This window comes from the organism of the source record quoted next, unplaced genomic scaffold (assembly GCF_019419815.1).
Source record: "Pyrus x bretschneideri cultivar Hongxiangsu unplaced genomic scaffold, Pyrus_bretschneideri_v1 Contig56, whole genome shotgun sequence".
NCBI lineage: Eukaryota > Viridiplantae > Streptophyta > Magnoliopsida > Rosales > Rosaceae > Pyrus > Pyrus x bretschneideri.
This window is the reverse complement of record NW_025999794.1, coordinates 2,220,877-2,246,193: the sequence shown is the minus strand read 5'-3', so window position 1 is coordinate 2,246,193 and position 25,317 is coordinate 2,220,877. Positions and strand designations below refer to the sequence as shown.

Sequence of the window (25,317 nt, the reverse complement as noted above, 5' to 3'; positions counted from 1 at the left end):
ATTTATAGTAATAGGGGAGGGAAGAATCCTTCTCCTCCAAGGAATACAAGTTCTAATAGAAAAGAATAACTAGTATCAAATATAATTTAGGATTTACACTTTCACATTTGAATACAATGTTTATAACAAGAATGACGCTTTCTACTTTATTAACTTATTATTGAATAAACATACTTCCCTTTGTACTCCGTCTTCATGTTTTTGTATTGTAATATTTATGTAAAACTCATCTTTGCTCTATTGAATAAACATACTTCCCTTTGTACTCCGTCTTCATGTTTTTGTATTGTAATATTTATGTAAAACTCATCTTTGCTGGCCCTGTTTTGAATAAAAGTTTACTCTAAAATATTTCAAGTAACTCCCTTCGTGTGTATCTTAAACTCGTGTCACAAGTACAAGTATCATATTTCATTAAATATTCACCATGAATTTGGGGGCATGACAACTTCAACATGGTTGTCAGAGAAAAAATAAGCATGAGAAAATATATAAAACTAAGTATAAGCCATATAAACCATATAATCAAAATTTAGCATTTAACCATAAAAAAAAAAACCATTAAAATTCAACTTTCATTATTTCCACTAGCATTGACAAGCACACAAGTAAGTTACATGTTTCCCACAAGTTATAAAAGAATACATTCACAAATGACTACTCAATGGGCTTTTGACAAAAAATCAGAATCTTTGGGATATTATGTACATTCACATGATAAATAATCCAGACTGAAAATTAAAAAGAAAAGAAAAAAAGAACCATCTTTTTGAACATGTTTCCCCTAATAATTCATTTGCACAAGAATTATAACAAAAACTCAATGTGGGTTTTGTTGTTACTTGTTAGACCACTGGAACTCTATTTCTAAATTCCGTGACGGCCCGCTTTTGCTTTCTGGCAACAGAGTGTACTCTCCGGCAACTGCTCCCAGCATTACTACACGATCAATCTGGATGGTTACCTTTCCAAATGAACTCTGTCAATATATCAAATGAGAATTGGTTACCAGCTATTTGGTAGATAAAAAATGATGGATCAGATGAGAAAAGGTATCCTCTTATTATAAATAGAAGTGCCTATATGCGACATCTTTGTCCACTTACCTTTCCCATTTTGCTCTTGTTCTTGCAAGATATGTGGAGCTTCTGGCCTTTCGGAGGACTCTCAAAGGACCACGAAAAGCTTTCATCCCATTCGGGATTCGGTCCAGTTGAAACAACCTGTAAATTCACAAAATCGTGATAAGAGGTTAAAATGGCACCAATATCAAGGTCATATATCACTGGAGAAACAGAAAAGATACCATGCGCTATATCCCAGAAACACAATCAACATGGCTAGCATATTTAGTTTCCAGAATTCTACTGTTCTTGCAATAACTATGAACTATACTTCGTTTAATATATACGGTAAATGGCCTACAGTTCAACAGAAATCACAGTTCAGAGATTTCTCCTTGAATATGTCAACATGAAGAAACAACATGAAGAAAAAAAGAATTTAGGCATTTACTAAGATATTTATTTTGCATTTCTTCAAGTTCCAAAATAAAGATTCATATATTCGACCAAACTAAAAAAATAAGATTCATATATCACTTGTGAATAGAAATGGCAGTGGAGAGAACGCATTTAAAAGCGTTTTACCTGAGTTTGCTTAGGTGGAGTGTTGCCGAGTGTAATCTTGCAATAAACACTAGGATTTCCCACTGACTGCTTCATATTATTTCCACGCTTGATTATCACCACCAATGTCCCCGGCAAACATTGTAACAAAAATTCTGTCTTCTCCTGAAACCGAGGTGGGCCAGACTGAATTAAGTATTGCAGCAAGGGGATTGCATCGGCTGCAGCAATTGACTGCGCCCTAGAAACTTCAGCTGGACATGCTGACCAAGCTTGCCTAAGAAGAAAGAGTGCATCCAAGGCAGCTTCTTGAGTTGCCTCTGACCCTGTCTTGAGGGATGTAACAAGATGAGGAATGCTTAACGTTGCAGGTTCTGTGGCTCTAAGTCGTGGGAAGTTGCTAAAAAGAGCATTCAGAGCTTTCAGGTACTCCTCGTTCACAGTTCCGGTTGCCCATAAATCTTTCTCGATAGCAGCTAATGAGGCCAAAAAAATCGTATCAGTTATTTTTTTTATAAGAACAAAGAAAAATATCTGCTTCAGAAGCAACGTTATCCAAGTAACAACTGAAACCTTTCAATGAACTAAAATGATTATTCACGTGAACCAAAATGATTAATCTAACTCTAATACTTCAACAAAAAAAATATAATATAAATTAGCGGATTACTTAATTATTGATTTCAAGTTTCAACCTAGGGTTCTACTATGGTCGCACACAGCATAGCATCGTTTTGCACCTTTTAACCACAATAAAACTAAAGAAGGTACCTACTTAGATAGCTCAAATAAAATTCTGCGTAAAAGCCAAAAATAACTTACCAGTAATCACCCTTACTGTCTCACTAGAAGCATACTCTTGAATGGTATGGTTTGAAAAGAGAAGTTTAACAAACATTGCAGCCTGAATAGAAGTATCTGGATCACTTGAACCAATCAGATCCAACACAACCTGGACGCCACCAGCCTCAGCAACTGCTCTTTTATTAGATCTACTGTACATGACAAGGTTCTGCAAAGCACATATCGCTACAACCTTCATTTCTTCAGTAGGTTGCTCTTCAAGCACATTTACTAGTGCACGACAAGCTGAAACAGCGTCAGTGCTTCGAGCAAGGCCCTCATTTTGGAATAGATCACCAAGAGCTAGAGTTGCCAGTAACCTCGCTTGCTGAGCTTGGGTTTGTGGATCTAAGAGGTACTGAGACAATGGTAATACAGCAGACTTGGTAGCCTTAGTTTCTCTGATCTTCACATTGTTCAACAATACTTCCAACAGCCTAGCAGCAGTTTCCTCACACTGATGAGATCTAAGAAGATCCAAAAGAGCCTCTAAAGCACCACTTTCAGCCATTGCTTCTGCGCTGGTTGCATCATCACTTTCCAGTACCAGAAGAGCATTCAATGCACCAATTACTGTGCCTTCTGAGCCAGAACGAAGCAACCTTACCAACACAGCCACAGGCACTTCCAAGTAAAATTCAGAACTAAACTGCAGAATGCTTGATAAAACAGCAGCAGCCGATTCCCACAAGGCATGAGGAAGAGATGGATCTGATTGCAATATCACCTTGGACAATTCAGTGACACCACCCTCTTTTGCTATTTCATTCGGCCAAATTAGCGCAATACTAACAAGGGCCTTCACAGCTCTCTGCTGCAATATGTGTATACCAGAGCCAAGAACCCGTATGAGAGGACCAATCACTTGCTGAGTCACTGAATCCTTTTGAAGTTGTTCTTCAAAGAGTAAATGTGACAGAAGCTCAGCGGCCAACTGTTGTACTGCTGGAGCAGGAGAATCAAGTAAGGGAATAATAGGTTCAACAGCTTGGTGGGATGTCAACTTATAGTCAGAACGACACTGTGGATGCTCCAAAACGTTGACAAGAACTTGAAGTGCACTATGCTGCCCATCAGGTCCAAACTCTGGTTTTGTTAGAAGCACAAAAAGGGGCTCAACCACTTTTGAAGCAGATGGTCCCTTAGCAATGCTTGCATTGTTGGTCAATATTCGGAGCAGTTCTGCAAAAGCAGCAGAGAGAAAATCGGGTGCCTCATGGAGGATGTCAAGTATGCTCTCAATTACTCCAGCTTTTCACCATTTCCATCTTGCAAGCAGGCCTGTCTTTCCCTAATTTCACGAGGGCTCTAGAAATAGCTTCATGGAGCAAGTAATTCTTACCATATAGAAGACCTACAAGAGGAATAACTGCCCCGTGAGCAGCAACAAGTTCTGCCAGTTGCTCATCATCAACAAGTTTATCCAACGCACGGACAACTGAATGCTGTGCAGGACTGAACTCAGTCACAAGAAGAGACACCAGAGGCTCCACACATCTAGCTGCAGCCATTGTTGACCTGATTCTTGTATTTCCAAAGAGAACACAACACAACTCGGCAGCATCCCCTTTCAGCTCCATTGAGCAATTTGAAGAAAGAATCTTGCAGAGAACATCTACTGCATTCATCTCAACATCTGCAACTGCCAAGGCTCTTGATGGATTTTCACTCAGCAGCCTTACCAACGCAGCAATTGCAGCATGTTGCTCCTTCTCAGAACCAGTATTGAGAATCTCCACCAAGGGTTGAACAGCTTGTCGAGCACTTTCTGCATTCCTTATATGGTCAGCAGAAAACAAGCTTTCCAATGCTTTAGCAGCACTGTACCTTGAAGCTCTTCCACCTAACCGTAAAACTGCCACAAGCTGACCAACAGCACCAAATGAAGAGTCATGTCTCCTGATTTCAGCACTGCCAAATAGTATACCTAACAGATCTGTAGCAGCTTCCTCAGTTGCATCTTGAGGGCCAAGTGAAAGATATTTGGTCAGTGCTTCCAAAGCTCCTGATTCTACCATTACAATTTTATTCGATGGACAGTCTTTCGCAAGCTGAGTCAGAAGCCCAAGTGCTAAAAATGGTGCTCCAGGACGATCTGGAATGGGTTTGAGTAGATCAACAAGTGCAGGTATTGCTTTCCTGGAAGTAGCACCAACCCTTATGTCTTCAACTCTGAACAACCTCTCAAGGGCAACTTGCTCAGGATAACGTACTAAACCACACTCTTCTGACAACTGCAAAAGATCACTTATATCAATATCCGCACAGCCAAGTAGGGAAATGAGCCCGCCTGCTGCTCCAGAATTTGCAACAGATAGAAGAGTCCCCCTGCTACCATTACAGACTAGGCTGGCCATTGCCTGTGCAGCAAAATATCTGGTGGGCAAATCTTCTGATCTCAACCAGTTTGCAAGTACTGGTACAGATTTCATGGTTGCATGTGCTCGTATGATGTCTCTGTTTTGAAACAAGATTGCCAACAGCAAAGTACAAATCCATATGCTACTATCTTCTTTAAACTCAATCTGCATACATTGCACCCAGGACAAAACCAGGTTAGATCATTAGGGCTATAAGCAATATTTAATGGATAAGTAAGCAGATAGGTAGTGAACAACACTTTCCTATGATGGATCTGCGTATATACAAATTCAGAAATGATCCAATGTATCTTGATCTTCTTCCTTATTGAGTGAATACATTAAGCAAAATAAGAGAGTTGATTACCTGTGAGTAGGGTGAGAAATCATTTGAGATCCTGTCAGTGAGGACTTCCACAGCCCCAGCCTCCATAATCACAATTTTGCACCTTTCATCGTGACAGGCAAGAATAGACAGTAGCCACATAGCTAAATTGACACCACTAATTACTCCTGTGCTTGAATAAGACTCATCAATCTTTGTTTCCTCTTTAGCATGCCTATAAATGCCAATAGAATCATTCTCATTATCCCCTGGGCTTCCCAAAGAACTAAGCATTGCAACAAGAGCTTGAATTAGCTGGGTGCGTAAGTTTGATTCACTAAGATCTTCCACAACTCTCTGATGACTAACTTTTGCAACACAAATAAGTAGTGCAGTTCCTCCAGTTTTAACTTTTGATTTTGTTGAATTGATCACCCTTTTGGCAATTGATGAAATACATCCATAAGCAGTAGCAACTGTGTCACCCAATACATCAGGCTGATCTCTGCAAAGCCGTGATAATATTTCAATAGCCTTATCCTGCAACAAGGGTGTTGCATCAGCAATGGATAAAACTATTGGGGTAATACTTTTCGGGAATTCAGCCAAAACTGCCCATGCAGGTTTTATATCTCCAGAAGCACCTTCTGACCTGGATAGAATAGCAAGTGCCTCAAGTGCCTCTGATGTGGCAACAGAATCATGATTAACAGATTCTAGAAAAGAAACTAATGCAAGAACAGTTCCAGCACGATTCACACAATCAGTTAAAGCATAATCAATTTGACGAGAATGGAGCAGGCGAGCAATTGCTGCTGCTGCATGGGTCTTTCCAGGTACTGTGCCTTCACGCAAAACTCTAGTAGCCGGGAAAATAACATCTTCAGCAACTGCTTTCTCTGAAACTTCACTGTCCAAAATAAGATTAGCCAGAGCACATGTTGCTAGTTCTGCAACTTCCAGAACTGACGAGTTAGCAAGCAGAACTAATGGGGATAATATATCTCGAGCAACAGCTGCCACATCCCGGTTCTCTTTAATTGAAAGAAATATTGCCGCAAGGCAACGTGAGGCCTCTGCAAGGATATATACAGATTCGACACTAATCAACTTGATGGCTGACCAAAGAGTTTTAACAGCAATGCTACTTTCACGCAAGTCCTTCCTGGATTCAAATATTCCAGCTAAAGCTGATGCAGGACTTGGCTTGAGTCTCTTCTTTAGTTGTGCTCAATATTTTTATCATTGTCTCAATTGCATCATTAGCAGCACTACCTTCACGTGATATATCATTGAGGGGGACCACGGACAGCATACTTTTTAAAGCATCCAAAACATACACTTTAGATTCAGGTAGATCACTGGTCAATAATGCAGTAAGTTGGCTAATGGTTGCTGTATCAGATTTATGGATCAAATGATTTAAAGTCTTTGCTGCAATTTCTTTTCCGTTTGAACTTCCATTCTTTAGAAGCCACAGTAATGCAGGAACAGCATCAGCACTTTCAACACATGCACGTATATCTTCACTGTGGTTGCACAGGTTCCTAAGGATTGATGCTGAATCTTCCTTGGCTTTTGCAGATCCTGTCTCCAGAATCTGAACAAGTGGAGGTATGCCACCAGCAGCAGTAATAGCCCATTTACTTTCGTCATTCTCATTGGAAAGCAGGCAAAGCAGTGCAACTGCACATTCTTGCTGCTGTTCTGATGAAAGCCCAAGAAGTGATATCAACAGCTGAACCCCTTCACGACCTTGAAGCGCACACCACAGACTTTCCTCACTATTGCAAAGTGCAAGAAGAGCTCTCATTAGCTCATCCTGAACTTCATTTGTTGCCATTGTGATCAAACCAACAAGCAAACGCTTTGCTTCTGAATTGGCAAGTTTAACTGAGAGTACAGAATTCCCATACAAACTCGCAAGGGCCTCTATGGTTCGTTCCTGAACAAGAAACGGTAAACGCGGTTTGAACTGTGAAACCAATGTCTGCTCAATAACCACAGGATCTGATGCTCTATTAGATTCTGCTGTACTATCATATATCATCAAAGCTGAAGCCAAAGCCCCTAATGTATCAGAAATTTGGGCAGGTGAAGTGCAAGATTCAAGGCTTTGCCCAAGGCTTGAGATAACATATGACAAACCACCAGAAATATTTGCTAAAGCACACATCGCATTCTCCTGCAACGCTTGGGCATACTCACCCTGCATGAATTCTTTGGAGGGGCTATTGTAGCATTTATCAATACAGGAATGCCATTGAAGTTAGCTATTTCCCGTCTTGCTTCTTTGCACTGGGCAGAAAGAGATTTAAGAGCACCTGCAGCTTCTGCTCTAACAGAAGCTTCATTTCCGGATCCTAAAAGCTTGAGAAGTTGTTTGGTAGCCTCTGAAGCCAGCACCTTAGAACAGACAGATGGATCTTCCACCATCATACATGCAAGTAGAAAGCACACGTTAGCTTGAGTGCTTGACTGCCCGGTTGTCAGCAACTTCACAAGTATATCCACTGCTCCAGCTTGGAAGGTTGCAGTCCAGAATCCCTCAGTGCTGCTGGATAGGTTCTTTAACGCTCCAGTCAACAAACTATCAACCAAACTACCAGTTTTGATCCCTTTTTGTAGCTGCTCCCAGAGCACTGGCACAACTCCTTCAGTTGAAAATATTTTTGATCCAACATGATCCCTGGCACCACCTTGAGAAACAGCATAAATTGTCTTCGCAGATGCAACTTGCCCTTCTGCTGAGCTGGACCTGAGTAGACCAAGCAATGGCGGAATGCATCCTCCAAGCAAGACTTTCACCCTGAGTTCATTCTCCTTGCAGAGAGAGCCTAAAACAGTAGCAGCTTGTATCTTAACTCCAACTGAACCTGATCGAAGAAGAGAAACAAGCACTGGAACTGCTTGAGAGTGAGATCCAACAGCACTGAAAGCATTTTCACGAGTATTGATAAGCTCAAGCAACTGCTTCAACGAATACTCCTTGTCTTGTACAGATGAGGAACTTTGACGCAGCTGCTCAATGCATTGAGCAACACTTGCCAATGTCCCATCTGCATCCTCCATGCTACTACTACGATCTCTGTAAGAAATATGAGAACCAAAGATAACTTAGCCAGAATTATCCCCATGTTTTATAATAAACATAGCTTTTATTAACTAAAGAAAATACAACACAGTGGACAAGGTCCACCCACCCACCACCCACCCCCCCCCCCCCCCCCCCCCCCCCCCCCAAAACCACTTATTAGCCTGCATCTAAAACAAGAAAATACGACTCTGAAGAAGGTAAATCAACATGACATAATTACAAGATAACAGAATTCCAAATATATGTGGCATGAAAACCAAATCCTATAACCTCAGAAATAATTGATAGTGACACTTAATATTTCAAATTGACAACCTGTTATTGGGTCTCATTTATTCACAGCTTGCAGAAGACACAGATCACTAGTTAAATTCCATCAAACAACTCAAACCCATAAAATTTTAAAAAATAAAAAAATATTTGAAAGATGTCCGACCAAAGGTAACCAAAATGCATCATTGCTTCAAAGTGACAAATTACTGATTCTATCGTAACAGCATTTATTGGTAAACTCCACCAACATAGTAAGCATTTAATGCACTGGAAGGAATACGATGTGTAGGAAGTATTGAGAAAAACTACCTATAACATTGTCAATCTTACTGCCTACAAAATCCAACATTTGCATGTTCTTTCTCCTGTGATGGAGATAAGAACTTCTAAAGTATGATTATGATATGAAAAAAGCGGTTCTTAAAACAGTTTTAATTCCGTCATAATTTGAGACAGAAGATGTGGTTCTTAATTGATAAACTAAACAACGATCAAGTTTTGCTAGAATGGAGAGAGTGTGTAGAAGAGTAGACAAGCCCCATTAAAAAAGCAAGCAACCAGATCCCCAGCTTCGCTTGCGTGAAATCATTTTGGAACTATATGACCTCCACCCTTAGGATTAGACACAGAAACAAACTATCATTAATGGAAGTGCTACCTCCTAAGGGAGACTAGTTCAAGTATTTCTCCATCCTGCCACAAGCAGACACTAGCTCACAGAAAGCAGCAAAATACTCGCTAGCATAACCTACTAGAACCTTAATGATTACCAAGTGGCAAAAAATTTCCCATATGCAAACAAATTCCTTTAACCAACTTGGCCAAATAGTTTGCGGAAAGAAATTTTAACCAACCTTGAACCCATCTTTAAAAGAGAATGTGGTGTTGGAGGCTCCGAATCTTGAACTTTTGCATCACCATTCCTTTCCTGAAATCACAAGAACGAAAGCAATGAGAGAATAATCCATTATGCGCTTTTGTATCTAAAACATGAAATCTCACCCTCTCCACCACCCCCCCCCCCTACTGGTTTAATTTTTCTCAATATGATTCTTTCTTTTCTTCATAACTTGGGATCATTGTGAGTTGCTTTTCAATATCCACTCTCAACCAATATTTTGGGTGGGAAACAGACTTCTTGGGATCGGTTATGAATCCAATTCCAAATTTAAATTTTCCCAAGCTCCCAGAAACGCATTCCCGAATCACTTAAAATTCAGTGCTACTAGATTTTAAATCTGCTAAACTCTAGAGTAATAATCCATACCAAACACTGTGCAGCAGAATGAGGCATATAGATTGGACAATGAAACAAGAAGATGGAAAATGGCAGCCAACCCAATATTCATAATAGAAAGAAACCAACATAAGAAATAGAAATGAAACAGAAACGACATAATAGGCGGGTACGGGTACCAGATCATTAGTGGAAAGGGTGCTGCCATTGGTGGCAGCATACCTCCATCCCATTGTGGTTGCCATGCCAGCTTTGCTGCTACTCTTCAAGATTCCTTAGGAAAAAGGAGTAAAGAGAAGAGACCAGCTTGGCCTTCTCCAGATCTACCTCACCTCACAGCCTCCTGCCACCCAAACACAAGGAATCCAGATCAGATAACAAATCTAACAATTTACCACAAATTCTACAAATTGAAGCATGATTGAGTGAGTGAGCTAGTGAAGCTGAATTGACATGTTCCTCACTTGCATTTCTTGTTTCTGCAGAAGAAAGGAACAGATCAACATACAATTGCTCTCTCACAGGAAGGAGGATTCGGATGAGATCGAATCAAGTCCGGAGCTTTCAGTGGGGAGTCAAAGCGCAACACTAACAAATGCAAACCCAATTGTGCAAATGTGCAAATGTGCAATTGAGAGAGAGAGATGGAGGAGGTGAGACCTTGAGATAGTGAGAGATGCAGAAGCTGTTTGGTGCATCAATTCGATTGAGCTGGCAATTGGGTTTCGTAAAAGACAAGGGAATTGAAGCGCTACAACACCACAACTACAAGTCTACAAGCAACAAATCAAAAAGATAGAGATTATATAATTTTCCTTTTTCTTTTTTAGTTTCCTTTTTGTCTGTTGGACGAGTTTTACGCTTACATTAGATACCGTGAAGAAGCGCGAGAGAGAGAATGACAGACAGCTGCACCGTCACAGCCTAATAAGACCACCGACAGTCGGTTTCAAGCGTGAAACGCTTCCATGGCTTGGCTTCGGCTTTCTTTTCAGCTCTATAGTTGACCGGCTTTTTTAGCAAATCACATTGTAAAAGTACAAATTGAGGTTATGAAAGTATTTGGCCCGTTCGGTAATGTTTTGCAGAGCGATTTTTAAAGAACTGTTCTGTAAAATGAAAACAACAAATAGAACTTTTTATGGTTATGATTTGGGTAGTTAATTCGAAAGTGATTTTTGAGAATGAAAACATTAAAAACGCGTTTTGGTACAAATATGTAAAATGTCATATATATATTTGTGTTTTGTAATGGTGGCAGTGGTGGTAGAGATGATGGTTGAGGCGGGAATGGTGTTGGTAGCAAGGGTAATGGGGTGGAAATGGTGGAGGTGGTGGTGGTTAGAGAAATAGGGTTGAGAATGTGATGGTGGTGATGGTAGTAATGGGGGTGAGAGGAGGTGGTGATGGTGATGTGATGAACTTTATAGGCCCAACATGGTTCACCACCAGCATCGCTAATATTGTTTCAACTTAATCACTTATTCTAGATGCTAGATTTTATCACAAAAGTCCTTAGTGATATTTGGGATGAAATATCAAAATATAAGTTGTATTGTATTTTGTCATTAACTTGATGTGAGGCTCTATTCCCAACATGATGGTGGCAATGGTGATGGCCAGAATAGTGAGATGGTAAAGGTGATGTAAATGGATAATATAGTGGTGGTGGTGGTGACGGTGGCGGCGGCGAAGTTGTAGGTGACAGTGGTGTAGGTTGTGGTGTTGGTGACATGGTGGAGGTGGTGGTGGCTGTGGTGGCCATGGTGGCCAAGGTAATGGCAGTGCAGGACATGGAAGTGGGAGGTGGTGATTTCAAAGATGGTTGCAACGGTGGTGATTGTGATGGTGATGACAGTGGTGACATACATGATTTTATTTTTTATTAAACTCGAACTTCGTTTTATAATGTTTTTTAATAGAGTGATAGCATTAGTGCATAAATAGCCATTGTTAGGGGAAAGAGAATCTTTGGACATCAAACGTTCACCAGAGCGCAAAGACATTGATTTTTGCAAATGCGGTAAAACGTCATTTGAAAACAAAAAAATTATCAATTTGATTTTTCACAAAACTTTTTTTTTTTTAACAAATGATATTATCTACCATGAGGGGAAGGAGGGGGTGAGCCTCATAATGGGTTAACAGTAATGTGGTTCAAATTCACCTTTGACTAGAAGCAAACCTAAGAGCTCTCACTTACAAGTGAAGAGGAATACCATTAGGCCGTAGTACTAAGTGACCTTTACAGAACGTAAGTTAAATATTGTTTTCTAAGTTTATTTTCACAAAATTGTCTACTAAATACATTTTTCTCACGTTTTTATATCTACCAATCGAAAAAAATTGTTATGCAAAACGTTGACGAATAATTTTGCCAATTTCTATAATTTTCATTTTGAGAAAGAAAAAGAAACAATCACAGTTTGGCAAAGTACATAATTTTGGGTGAAAATACAAAAATTATAAAATTGAGCTAAATAGTTTAAAGCTGAGCCGAAGCATATTTGTCTCTCTTGATGTGATACTCTCTCTCTTTCTTAGTTGGCTGGAATTATTTTGGCAACTTAATATTTTATCAATAAAAGGCAATTACTAGTGGCATAGACAAGTACCATACACCTAATAAGGCTAAGGGATCATACAACTTTAACTAATTACTAGCAAAGAGCATACACTTTGTATGTGTGAACAATTTCTCTTAATAAGTGCATATTTTTTTTTTAATATTACATAATGTTTGGACCCTAATTTACACTATCGGTCCGTGCAATCAAGGTTGTTGAGTAAGCATAACTCCACACCTTCGGATACAAATGAAGATAATTTTATTATTGTCAAAGGATAATATTATGATTTTTTATCATAATAATTATAATAAATAATGAATTATCTTGTACAAGATAAACGTGATACAAATAATATCTCTAAACTGCAGTTCAGAATTAATTAGGGATATTTGGCATATTAGTGTTGGCAGATTCACGCGGCAATACAGTTACTATTGGATTAGTTTCGTGCAATTAATCAATGCATGTGATAAAGGTGAAAGGTGAAATTTGAAATGGTGATGTAATTAGGATGACATCTGAACAAAAGAGTAGGCTTCAGCCTATGGACACATTGGGAAGAGTCCATTAGCACAAGGATCGTGACGTGGTGATCTCTTGACCATGGATCACATGATGAAGGGATAAAGCCATCATTGTTTGGTCAGATGTGGTCAATTAAAAAGAGATAATTATGGAGTTTTTTTCCAATAATTATCAAAAAAAGATCAAAGGAATATCCTCCACGTGTGCTTGGGAGCCGCTAAATCAAGAGGTGATATTGTGCATGCCGCGTATTGTGGTGATGAGGATTGTTCAAGGTTGTTTATAGCATGGGTTTTACAACATGGTCATCAAGCAAATATCCAACCCTATAAATATAAAGCGGCAAAAAACGGTAAACTCTCTCCAATTCAACACATAAACTGCCCTGCGCAAACTCTCGCTCTACGCGAATCCTCTCAACAACCTTGAGATTTTTATTTTCTTTTTCCCGCTGACACACCTTCAGTTTGGATAAACAGCACTGTGAAGGCAACCGGTGACATCTTTAGTTTAGATAAGCAGCACTGGAGCTGTAGAATCAGTCGATCAAGAAGCACCTTCAGTTTGGATAAACAACACTGCTTCTCGACCGACTGGTTACCTATCCAAGTCTCAGTCGACAAGGATTTTCGAGTCCTTGTTGGTAGAGGTCATCTCATCAACCTTCTCGGTGAAGTGAGGTGTTACAGATTACTGGGCTAGGCGCATTGAACGCCAAGTTGTTTTATGATTGGATATTCACAAGTTTTAGAGTTCGGCATTTTGACGGCCGAACCACATTCACCATCAAGACATACATCTCTTTTGAGTACTTGTGTCCATATAGTTTGGTGCCAATTTGGCGTGCTTATACTCTTATGAATATAATCACCATAATCGAACCCGGTGCCGATGATTCATGAACTTCGCAAGACTAGCAGCTTTGTCTTCAGGCTCTAGAACCCGAAGGCCAAGACGTGTTCCTTCCTCGGCCGCAGTCGCAAGATCAAGAAGTCAGCAGCATGCTCAACGAGACATCAACACATTTTACTCCTCGGGCGAGCTAAGCCGACAAGTTGGCATGCCCCGCACACAACCAAATGACATAGTTAGCTTATTAATTACTCGGCCTGTGCGCCACATAGGCTTGGTAGTTTTTAGGGTCAACACATAATTACTATTTTGCCCTCTTTATGTAAATATTGTGTATCAAAAGTGAGGGTAAAATTGGAAAAATAAGTATATGATTGTCATTTTATGAAAAAAAAAAAAAAGAGGGTAAAATAGGAAAAATAGGGATATGATTGTCGTTTTGTCAAAAGGTACAAAATTACTATTTTGCCCTCCTTTTGTCAATAGTGTGCATCAAAAGTGAGGGCAAAATAGAAAAAAAGGGGAAAAAAGTTGACAATGAGGGTTCTCTTAATAGTATAGATATAGATAGAAGTATAAATTATTCAACCTTTCCTTTTTTTTTTTTTTTTTTTTTTTTTTTTTTTTTTGTAAGTGAGAAATTTTAGGTTCAATTCTCGTGAAATGAGTGGGAAAGTAAGTTAAGCCTCACAATAGGCGTGCCATAGTAATGCAGTTCAAATTTGCCTTTGGCAATAATCAAACCAAAAACCTCTAACTTATAAATGAAAATGAGTACTACTAACTCATTGTACTAAGTAACAATACAACTAGACCTTTTAGTTATAAAAAGTTTCAATCCTAACTTGGACCAATTATATACAGTATTTTACAAGAGGAAAATTTCATATTAAAAAGTCTGGATTTCTAATTTATCCTCCAAAATACCCCATTTACTATGCTTTTTGACAGGCTATATTTCATAGTAGTGTTATTCACAAACTTTTTTTTTATCTTCCACACACATTTATTAATTTTTGTCAATTGATCTTCTTAAATACATTCGGTTGAATGACCGAAAATCGAAAATATGTGTCAGAATTAAAAATAATTTTGTGGATAACATCACTCTAATTCTAGTCAGCACCTTGAAAGTCAGGACTTAAAAACTAATTGGTTAGTCATTAAGGAAGGAGACAGCAACACTTTGTGTGATTCCGAAGTGAAAGCTTGGTGTTTTCTTTCGCTGACCAATATAATTGAACGTTAATTTTCATTTGTCAAAGAGTTCCTCTTGTTTGTTGGCATTTTCTGTATAACCTGTGAAAAGGGATTGAGCAGCCGGGCTGCCCAAATTTCGACAAGGATGTAAATCAAAGCTGCAACACATGTCATGTTTTGTGGTTAAAGATGAGTACTAAACATTTCCTAGTAGGTCTTGTACATTTGATTTGATCAGATTAAAGAGTTTGGGTATAGTGTTATTTTGTCTCTATTACGAGCTTAAGTTTGACTCAAAGATGAATATGAACTTCTACTCAAAACTCTTTGTGTTCAAATTACAGAGGTTTATACTTATGATCAGAACTATTCATATCATGAATCTCTGTAAAGATTATTTATGCCAAAAATGAATTAAAACTAAGTTCATTTATTCAATGATTTTTGGCAGATTTATAGAGTGATTTATAATATGAACAACTCTAATCAAATTTTATGAATCAACAACGAACAATTTTGAGTAGAAACTTCTACTCATCCTTTGTGACGACCCGTCCCGAATAAATATATATTTCCTCCACGAGAGTGTAAAGTGACGAATGCCCTCGAGGCTTAGTGACGTGGATGTATGCATATAGTTTTAAATTATTTTTCTCGCTGACGTAATTAAATTGTACGTGTCGTCATGAGCGTGTTGACGCAAGTTAGGGCCGAATCGGGTTCGTAACGAAAATGTTACGGATGAGTAAGTGAGATTGGGTTGGTTTTATTCCTATTTGGACTTTTTTGTGTAAGCCTTAAATTATATAGCCCAATTAGGGCTTGAGATCATTTTAAATTGGTCAACTCGTGACCACACACACACACACACACGTGCAACCCTTACCCTCTCCTTTCTGCTCAAACTCTCTCTCTCGTCCTGAGCCCTTCAACCTTCAAACACCATCAAACTTTACAGATCGAACTCGAGGTTTCTATAATCATACTTCTCTCGAGCTCTAGAATCTTGTGGTACCAATTGTTAAGTAAGTTGATCTCAAAAGCCCCAAAATTCAGAAACTCCGGCGAAGAGCTAAAATAGCTTCGACGTGATCGTGGATGATTCACTTTGTTTTGATGCTTAGTAAGGTACTCACTCAACTTCCCTAGCATTTTAGACTAGTTCTGGAGAAGTTTGGAAGTCGGATTAAGCACGATCGTGGAATTGCAGAGTTAACTGGTTTTTCCAAGAATTTTTTTCGGCCGTTTTTCGTCAGTTTTTGGACTTCAAATACGTATGGTTGTGTTCTAGATTTCAAGAGCTTCAAATCTATATAAAATTCATGAATTTTGGTTGAGAATTCAGGGAGATATTAAGGTTTTAAGATTTTCCAGAATCCGGCGTTGCAGACAGCAGCCAGCAGCGGCTCAAGTGAAGACCACTAGACAAGATAGAGAATATTCCATCAACTTTGATGGAATATACTAACGGCGTCAAGTAAATCTAACGGAATATTCTTCTATTTAACAGAATATTCTTTAACGCCGTTAGGGTTTCCGTCTAATGTACTAGGCATGTGTGGCCGTGCCTTGGCCAGCGCGTGAGATACCAGAATTTTTTGGTAAAAATATGGAGATGCTCTTGGTGCTAAGTAGGCCACGACGGTATATTCAAACACCCTAATTGAGCAACGTATAAGAAGTTATTACACGGTTTTGGTTATGTGCTTAAAATTAATGTTAAATTAGTTGTTTCACATATAGGTGAGACGTTTTTGGAGGACGAGCGTAGCCAGGCGAGACTCGAGGGTTATGACCCTGCTACATGCCAGTGAGTGGGCTTTTGGTTTTCTATATATACTTATATTTGTTTTCCATTTTCCCAGAAATGTTTTTAAATGGATTTACGTTTTTGAATGCCATTTCAATTGCATTCCATTTCAATATATGCATTAGTATAGATATGTATAGATATGCATATTATTGCATGATGCTACAAACGCCTAGGTAAGCTTCACGTGAGTGCATATTGATGATAGTAATTGCAATGTCTATGGTTATGTTTGGATGCATTTAGTGCTCATTATCCTGCACCCCAGTGTTAGTGCTTCGCCTGAGGCCAGGGCCTACCCTTCACATGATCGTCCACCTCCCACACCACACGCTCACCTTGGATCCAAGACAAGTGCCAACCTGTTGTACATACCACATTAGGTGGTTTCGACTCATAGGTGACTTACGATACTTTGCACAGCCTTCACGTGATCGTAGCACTTGAGTGTATCTATTTACACACAGCCTGTCTTACAAACCACATTAGGTGGTTCCGACTTATGTGCGGGAATTGGTAGATGAGATATCGGCTCAACCGTACAAGTCATGTTAGGTGACTCCAGCTGGCATATCAGTTTACATTAATTTATTTCACCTGCTTACTTATTTCGTTGCTGAGATACTTGACATGGCATATACTTGGTTTTCACTACTCTTGAGCATTATTTCTACATACGTATGCATTACTATTTTCTAGGAAATTATACGGGTTTTATGATGAGGGGTTTTTATTTTTGGAAAGAGAAACCGTTTTAAAAAAGCTTTGTTTTTGCCCCCTCACGTTTTCTGTTTTGCGCATCTCCAGGTTCTAGTTAGACGTTCGTGTTGCTACTTTACGAGGACTCTATGGCGGTTCTGACAAACTTCAATTAATGTAGGAACTTTATTTCATGACCTGTATAATTAATACTTAGCCTGCTGGACTGCACTTGGTTACCTATGCTCTGAATATGTGTATCTACACTTTAAATACCTTCACTCGCACTTATATATTTGTCTACTGTAAGTTAGCTAGTATGGTTTTTGTTCACCAACATTTACATAATACTATCACTACCGCACTGCGCACATAGCTACGTCACCCTCACGTGACAGCCAGCATGCCTCTATTCTAGTCGAGGTGTTTCATCCTTTAAATAACTAAGTATTATTCAAATGACTCCCCTTATCAAATCTTCAAAGTCAAAGAAACAAATTGATTTGATGGAAGGGGTAACATGGTTCATAACCTTTAGTCACAATACACCATATAAGAAAAGGATCATCGCTGGATCCTTTTCCTGAGGATCCCATGATTGTGACCATTCAACGTACATCGTACGGTCAAAAATCATTTCAAAATTTAAAATTTAAAATTAAATATAAATAATACATAACGAAAACTGACTGCATGATGTATGATGTACGATGAACGGTCATGATCACGGGATCCCTAGGATCCCCAGGAAAAGGATCCAGCGAGAATCCTTTTCCCACCATATGTACCTTAACAAGCCATCGTCATGCTTAACTATACCGATACAAATCTAACTTGCACATGAGACGTAAAAACTCCTCTACCAAGACAATCTAAGCTCTTGAACTTTAATTCATCCCTTAAGCCTAACTTAAGCATTGGTATGACAGTGTTTAACTTGTCTATTTCTGTTCACTTGTAAGTAAGAGGTCTTAAATTTGATTCTCGTCTAGTCTATCGTGAGGCTAAGCTCATCTCTCCTCTTAGTGTAAATAATACCGTTTGTTAAAAAAAAAAAAAATATAAGGGAAAATTACATTTTACCCCCTCAAGTTTGAGTATAATTGCAACCTCATACAACATCTTTAAAACATCTCAATCTTATGCATTTACTTACATTTTATTTCAATACCATACATTCGTTAACTAACCCGTTAAGTTTACCATTAAGTGATGGCGTGGCACATGGTGGCCCACATTTAGGTGATGATGTGGCAAATAAAATTAACTAAATATTAAAAAGTTAATTTAAAAAATGATATTAAATGAAAACAAATCTAAAAACCACTTCATTTTCTCCATCAACACATTCTCTTCTTTGACACCTCGTGAATCGTCTTCACATCTCTGATCCCGTCCTTCGCCAGTTGCCACCATTATGGTGGCCGTAAAATTGTTGTCCTGCAGTAGCCTCCTATCCTTCAGACTAACCCAACCCGAAAAACTCATCTCAGATCCTCCGACCTCGAGTAACCTCTGGTGAATTGGAAAGTTCAATTCATTAGAAAGGTTTAGGATTTTCGCCACAATCGCCAAACTATTGCTAGAAAATTGGTTGGATTTTGCAATGCTACTTTAAATTCTTGAATGAGGGTCGAATTGAGATCCACCAGAGAGTCATTGATTTTGGTGGTGAAGAGAAGCTTCTCGCCCTAATTCATATCGATGGAGGCCAGCGAGTCATTAAGCTTGTCAACCATGTCTGCAATTAAGCCTTCGCAGACGCCCATAACTTTCTCTAGGTGGGTGTCCTTGTTGTTGTACCCGGCTAATTCGGTTGCTTTGGGTGGGTTTTCCTCCTACGGCTGCTCAAAGTGGATTCGGGTTGGGGCAGGGACGGGTCGTGGGGTGGTGGTGGAAGAAGGTCCTACGATTGCTCCGTAATGGTGTTGGTGGTGGTGTAGGTTGTGGCGTAGGGCGTGGTATGGGCGGCCCAGCTTGGTCTAGGGGAGATGAGGTTGGTAACTGGGTGAGGATGAATGGATGGAGAAGTTGGGTAATAATGGATGGGTTGGTGGGCCCACTGTTTTTTTAATTAATTAATTTTTAATTTGTTTTTATCCAACTGGTGCAAAGTTGGCAATCACATCATCACACAAATGTAGACCAAAATGTGCCACATCATCACTTAACGATAAACTTAACAGTTTTTTAATGGATTTATGAAATTGAAATAAAATGTTAATAAATGTATAAGATTGAAATGTTTTAAAGATGTTGTATAAGTTTGCACTTGCATCAAAACCTGAGGGGTAAAATGTAATTTACCTAAAAAAAACTTGTCTATTTCTTTCTCAACATAATTTGCTCTTCTATAGTGAAATCATTTCTCACAAAAAATAATTAAAAATAAAAATCAAAGCAGCAATTTTTTTAATAGAAAAAAGGAATAAATTAAAGAGAAAAGCCCCTAGGGCAACCAATTTGGGTACAATCAAACAGATAAGCCATGGAAGCTTCCTCAGGAAGAGACCTATCCCACACATGAAAATCAGAAACCGAAAAACCAACTTTGGTAACAGCATCAGCTAGGAAATTCGCTTCCCTAAAGGCATGGTTCAAGTAAAGCTCCGAGAATTATTCAGCCAGTCAACAAATATCTTCTAGAATGGCCCTCAGTCTCCAAGGGGTGATAATTCCCCTAATAGCCTCTATCACCAACTTTAAATCGCCCTCCACCATGACGCGGGATAAACATTTAGCCTTAGCCAAGGCTATCCTGCAAAGCAAGGCATTCCGCAACAGAAATTGAATTTTGACCAGTAAATCTAGCCCCGCAGCAATAGGGTTCCCCGATTCATTCCTAATCACAAACCCAGTAGCAACACCTTGGTCCACCACAGGGCCATCAAAGTTGAGTTTAACAAAACTTGCAGTAGGGGGATGCCATCGAATAGAAGAGAGCTAAGGAATTGAGTTGCCATTCTGCCTAATGAGACTTGAATTATTGGCTTCAATAAACTCCTTTATAAGATTAAATGTAGCCTTAACAATCCAGGAGTGGTTTGGCACTTTATTCTGGAAAACCACCAGATTTCGCTCCTTCCAGATTTGCCAACAAATGTGTAAAGCTTTACTGAGATCACACATGCCTACATCAGACTTATAATCAAGCTCATTAAGCCAATCAATGAAATGAAGATGTTGGTTTAACCTCTGGGGTTATAAATAGCTTGATCGTTCCAAATTAATCTTTCAAAGTTCCTGTTCAAGAATAAATGGCCTCTATTCTCATCCTCAGCATTGCACATAGGACAGAGGGAAGGAATATTGTTTACAAATCTGAATAATCTGTCTCTTGTATGCAATTTTCCTAATATAAGAAGCCAACTAAACATCTTAACTTTATTAGGGATTTGAAGCTTCCACATTTTTTTAAGGATCCCACTAGTATTATTATTATTATTATTATTATTCTTGCATTGGATCCAAGTTGCCGACTTAACCAAAAACTTACCATCCACATTAGGACCCCAACAAAACTCATATTTTTTAGGCTTCAAAGGCAAAGGGATGATGCATATCTTTGTCGCAACATCATTATCAACTAGTTGGCTCAATCGACTCCTATCCCATTGACCATTAGTGATGAAATAACTCACTTTCAAATCAAAATCAATGTCAACCAAGTTATTAGTCTGGATCAAGTTGGATAGGGAGAAAGGAAAAACCCAATTATGGGTCTAGAAGCAAATGCTTCCACCATTTCCCACCATCCACCTCATCCCCGAATTAATGATATTTCTAGACTTAAGAATACCCTTCTAGGCACACGAGTGATGTTGCCTTACTTTAGCTTTGAGGAAATCCTTTCTTTTTAGGTATTTTTTCCTAACAATTTGTACTCACCAGTTTGACTATCCGTTAAAATTTTCCATCCAAGCTTATTAGCAAGACAGGTATTATTAAAATGGTTGCTTTTCCTAATGCCCAAACCTCCACTATCTTTCGATCTACACACTTTATTCCAAACCATGGGAACAAGCTTACTATCTTCACCCCATAGAACCTCCTACTTTCTCTATCCAAAGTTTCAAAGACTTTCTCAGGACACTTAAAGCAAGACATAGTATGTGATATCCCGCCCCCAAAATTAGTATTTTTTTATTTTTAATTTTGACGTATTACAGAGATTTAATTGAAGTTAGTTTGTTAATTCTCCGATTTTGAGAAAAAGCGTAGTGAGGGGTACTTTCATCATTTTCAAATTTCTCGACCTTTTGGTCAATTCTTGAGTTTGTTAGATAGAGCTTAATTCCACGAACGCGTAGGCACAAATAGATCTTAATTCAGAGTTGGAACGAAGAAGTTACGAGCCTAGGAAGTAGTGAGACCATTTAGACATGTGGACATACTATAGTTAGCAAGGAGTATTTGTGGAAACCCAGAAATGGGTAGGTTTCCATTTCGGGGAATTGATTTAAAAAGCCCAAAAACCCTAACCCAAATCATAACCCAGTTGAACCCAGTGACCCATGACTTTCCAATGTCGATTTCGGCCAACTATGATGGTATTTTTTGACGCCACACCACCATCTTGATGCTCTCACTTCCCTCTACAAAACCCACCCAAGAACCACCTTGATTAACCATCGTATATGGCAATACCAGGCCATAAAAATCGACGAAAACCAACATTGCTCCGGCCACCCTTTTCATTTTTTTGGTGAATCGGCAAAGCTGTGGCTGATGCCACCACTTGGAACTTGAAGCCCATCATCCTAGGAGTAAATCCTGACCAAACTTGACCCTGTTGGATGATTTTTGTAATTGATAATAATTTGACCGTTGGATCATCGCCAAACCTTAATGAGTCATAGTACGTAATATTTGAAGACCATAGGAACTTACAGATCATGAATCTGATGTACGGATCTTCCCAAATAGAATTTCTAAGTTTGTAAAACCATACGTTGATCGCCTCATAATCTTAGTGATTGGTGGAGATCTGACCGTTGTATCATCCTGAAACTTTGGAATATTGTTCTAGAAGATAAATGAGACCCTTGGGAAGTTACGAATCGGAAATCCATGGGCGGATGTTCCAGATTGACTTGTGTAGGGTTGTGGACCCCACCTTTGACAGAGACTTGAATTTTGGTCAATATGTTACGAATTGATCTTAAATATTAAAATCAGTATTACTGGAGACTATGTAGGGCTTAGTGGGCCTATATTGGTTAGTGAGTTATCCTAGATACTATATACCTCGGCTTACATGTATGGGACGTCATATTGTGATATATATATATATATATATATATATATATATATGTGTTTATTTATTTTCTTGATAATATGAATGATATGTATGATAAGGGTTGTGACCGTGTGATCCTAGAATTCTATTATATGTATTCTGTAGAATTTATATGCTTGTATGATATGTTAGTGGGTGGCCATGAGAAGTTGATAGTGCAAGTGCCTATGTTGTAATTTATAGGGGTTGAGGTAGTGATAGGTTGTGTGATGGATTTATTGCACAATGTAGCAGTGGTACATAGATGGTCATGCTTGGTATATCCGTGAATGGGGGACCATACGCATTCTAGGGGTGATGAGGATTAGTTATACTTGGTACATTCGGTAGGTGCCATATTTTAGTTGGATTCCATTGAGTGGTCTAGAATCCTTACCCTTGCTCATTTCCATAAGGTTAGTTTGGAACCCTAGATTCAATAAGTTGATTTTCGATTCATTCCCAGTCTACCAGCCTATTCATCCTCCCGCATCATTTTCAAAGAGCTATTTGTCGAACTCGTTTTAGTTTCTTTTTATTTATTTTAGTTTTATTCACCCTCTGGGTGTGGAATCAATTCTTTCAGCAATTCCGGGTCCGGGGCATGACAAAATGGTATTAGAGCAGACGATTCCACTCTACAATATACCATATTCTCGAGTTCTTCATTGAGTAGCTGCTCAAAAAGCAGAAAATAGTTGTTCTTAAAACCATGTTCCAAAAATTGTAACTTTGGTGTAAATTTTCGAGTGACGAATCGTTTTCAGCTACAAAGTATGGAAATCATTTTCACTTACAAAGTTGTGGAGCTAAGCTTTACAATTCAAGGTAAATTTTAAAAGCTATTTTATGGATTGTGAGATAATTTGTGACTTTGGGAATCCAGGAATTTATCTGTTCTTACATGAATTGCTAGCTTGATTGAATCATTGGGTATTATGGGTAGCTTGGTAGATGATTAAGAGCTTGATTTTAAGCAAATTTTCATGTTCTCCATGTTGATGAAACCTCCAGTTAGAATATGATTACAAGAATTTTCTGTTTAGTTCTTATGTGTGTTAAAATTTTGATTTCTTAGGACATTTTTTTGCCCCTTTTATTAAGTTGGTGTTTGACAAGGATTGTATGTGGGACTAATAATATATTTCATGTGGATTGTGGTTAACAAATAATATCATTTATATATCCACAATTTTGGGCTAATTGTGGAATGAATTGGGAATTTGCATATAGTAGTAGTAGCTAGTGTTGTGTGTTAGTCTATGTATGATTATAGTCCTTCTCTCTCAACTCTAACTAAACTACCTATTCTATTTTGTTGGCGTGAAATGCATGGATATTGAATCATTTCATGAGTCCTATGATAAAGGTGCATTCATGTAAAATAATAATAATAATAATTGTTAATCTCTCACTTTCGGGAGAGTGAGTGTGGCTTCTATGGATTCTTTTGATGACCTAAGAGTGAAAGGGACTGTGTGGTTCTCTTGGGTTTCGATCTCCTAAACCTTTAGAGGGTGTTATGCTAATGGACTAATCCTGCGGAATAGTCTATGTGGTATAGCTATAGAAATGGACACTTCTAAATTGAGAAGAATTAGGAGTGAAGGGCACCGTGCGATGCCTTAGGTTTCGATCCCCTAAACCTCTGGAGGCCTACACAAACAGATTTGTACCCATACTTGCGATCCATGTGGTGTAGAAAGTAAATGGACACTCTCGTTACCCTATCTGGAATTGTGGATAAAGGTAAGGTAATCAGCTGCGAAACCGGTCATCAGGTTGGATTATTTACACTCGAATTTTGAGAAATAATTGTGGTAATGCTGTTGTATAACCAATGATGTTTATATGTATTGCTAATATTTACTACTGGAGATTCCAATATTTACAAAGACCAAGATCATTTTTTTTCAAACAGGGAATGAAATAATAGAGTGAGGTTTTGATTTGTTTAAAATAAATAGTTCGAATGTGAAACATCTTTCACTATTTAATAGTGGAAAATCTTGGGGATAAGATCTATTTTAAGAGGGAAGAATGTGAAACCCCGAAATTATTAAGTGTTTCAAAGTAGTAGTTATTTCGGATGCCTAAGATATCGGAAAAAATGAAAAAAATAAGTTTATTTTGATTGAGATTAGTTAATCCAGAAGTAATAGTATATTTCAGAATAATTTTGAGAGTTTAGAGGACGAATAAATGGATGACATGTTGCTGCACAAAGGGTTGAGCTAGCCACGTGGCAAATTGATAGCTAACCAACTAAGGGTGTTAGTCTTGTTTGTGGTTGACATGTGGTCACACCTGTAGAATTTTGATTGGACCACAAAGAAAAAGAGAATAAAAAGAAGAGGAAAGCACCCATTGTTTCCCTAATCTGGAGACCCGAAAAAACAAAGGGGAAAAAAAAAAGAAAGGAAACAGAGAGAACTCTGCAGCCTTCCAACTTTTTCATTGTATTTTCATAACTTGAGTTGAGTCAGATTTTCACCTCAGTGATCGGGAAGTCGAATCCAAGTATATGAAGGTGCAAATCAATTTAAAGAAGGGATTCGTGAGATGTACGTGAAGTCGAATGGTGATTTTCGAACCAAGCATATTTGACTCGCATATTCAA

At 38.6% G+C, this 25,317-nt stretch overlaps 1 protein-coding gene across 1 annotated transcript; it reads right to left on the bottom strand.

Moving 5' to 3' along the window:
* Positions 1–556: 556 nt before the first annotated feature.
* LOC103967029 (protein CELLULOSE SYNTHASE INTERACTIVE 1-like) lies at positions 557–10,642 on the bottom strand. The gene is given in 11 exon segments (XM_009380273.3): positions 557–979; positions 1,107–1,223; positions 1,650–2,104; positions 2,451–3,726; positions 3,728–4,996; positions 5,199–6,353; positions 6,355–7,388; positions 7,391–8,244; positions 9,381–9,454; positions 9,943–10,106; positions 10,228–10,642. Coding segments are annotated over 10 exon segments (6,441 nt in total). The 5' UTR covers positions 10,009–10,106; positions 10,228–10,642; the 3' UTR covers positions 557–838.
* Between the last annotated feature and the right edge of the window lie 14,675 nt (positions 10,643–25,317).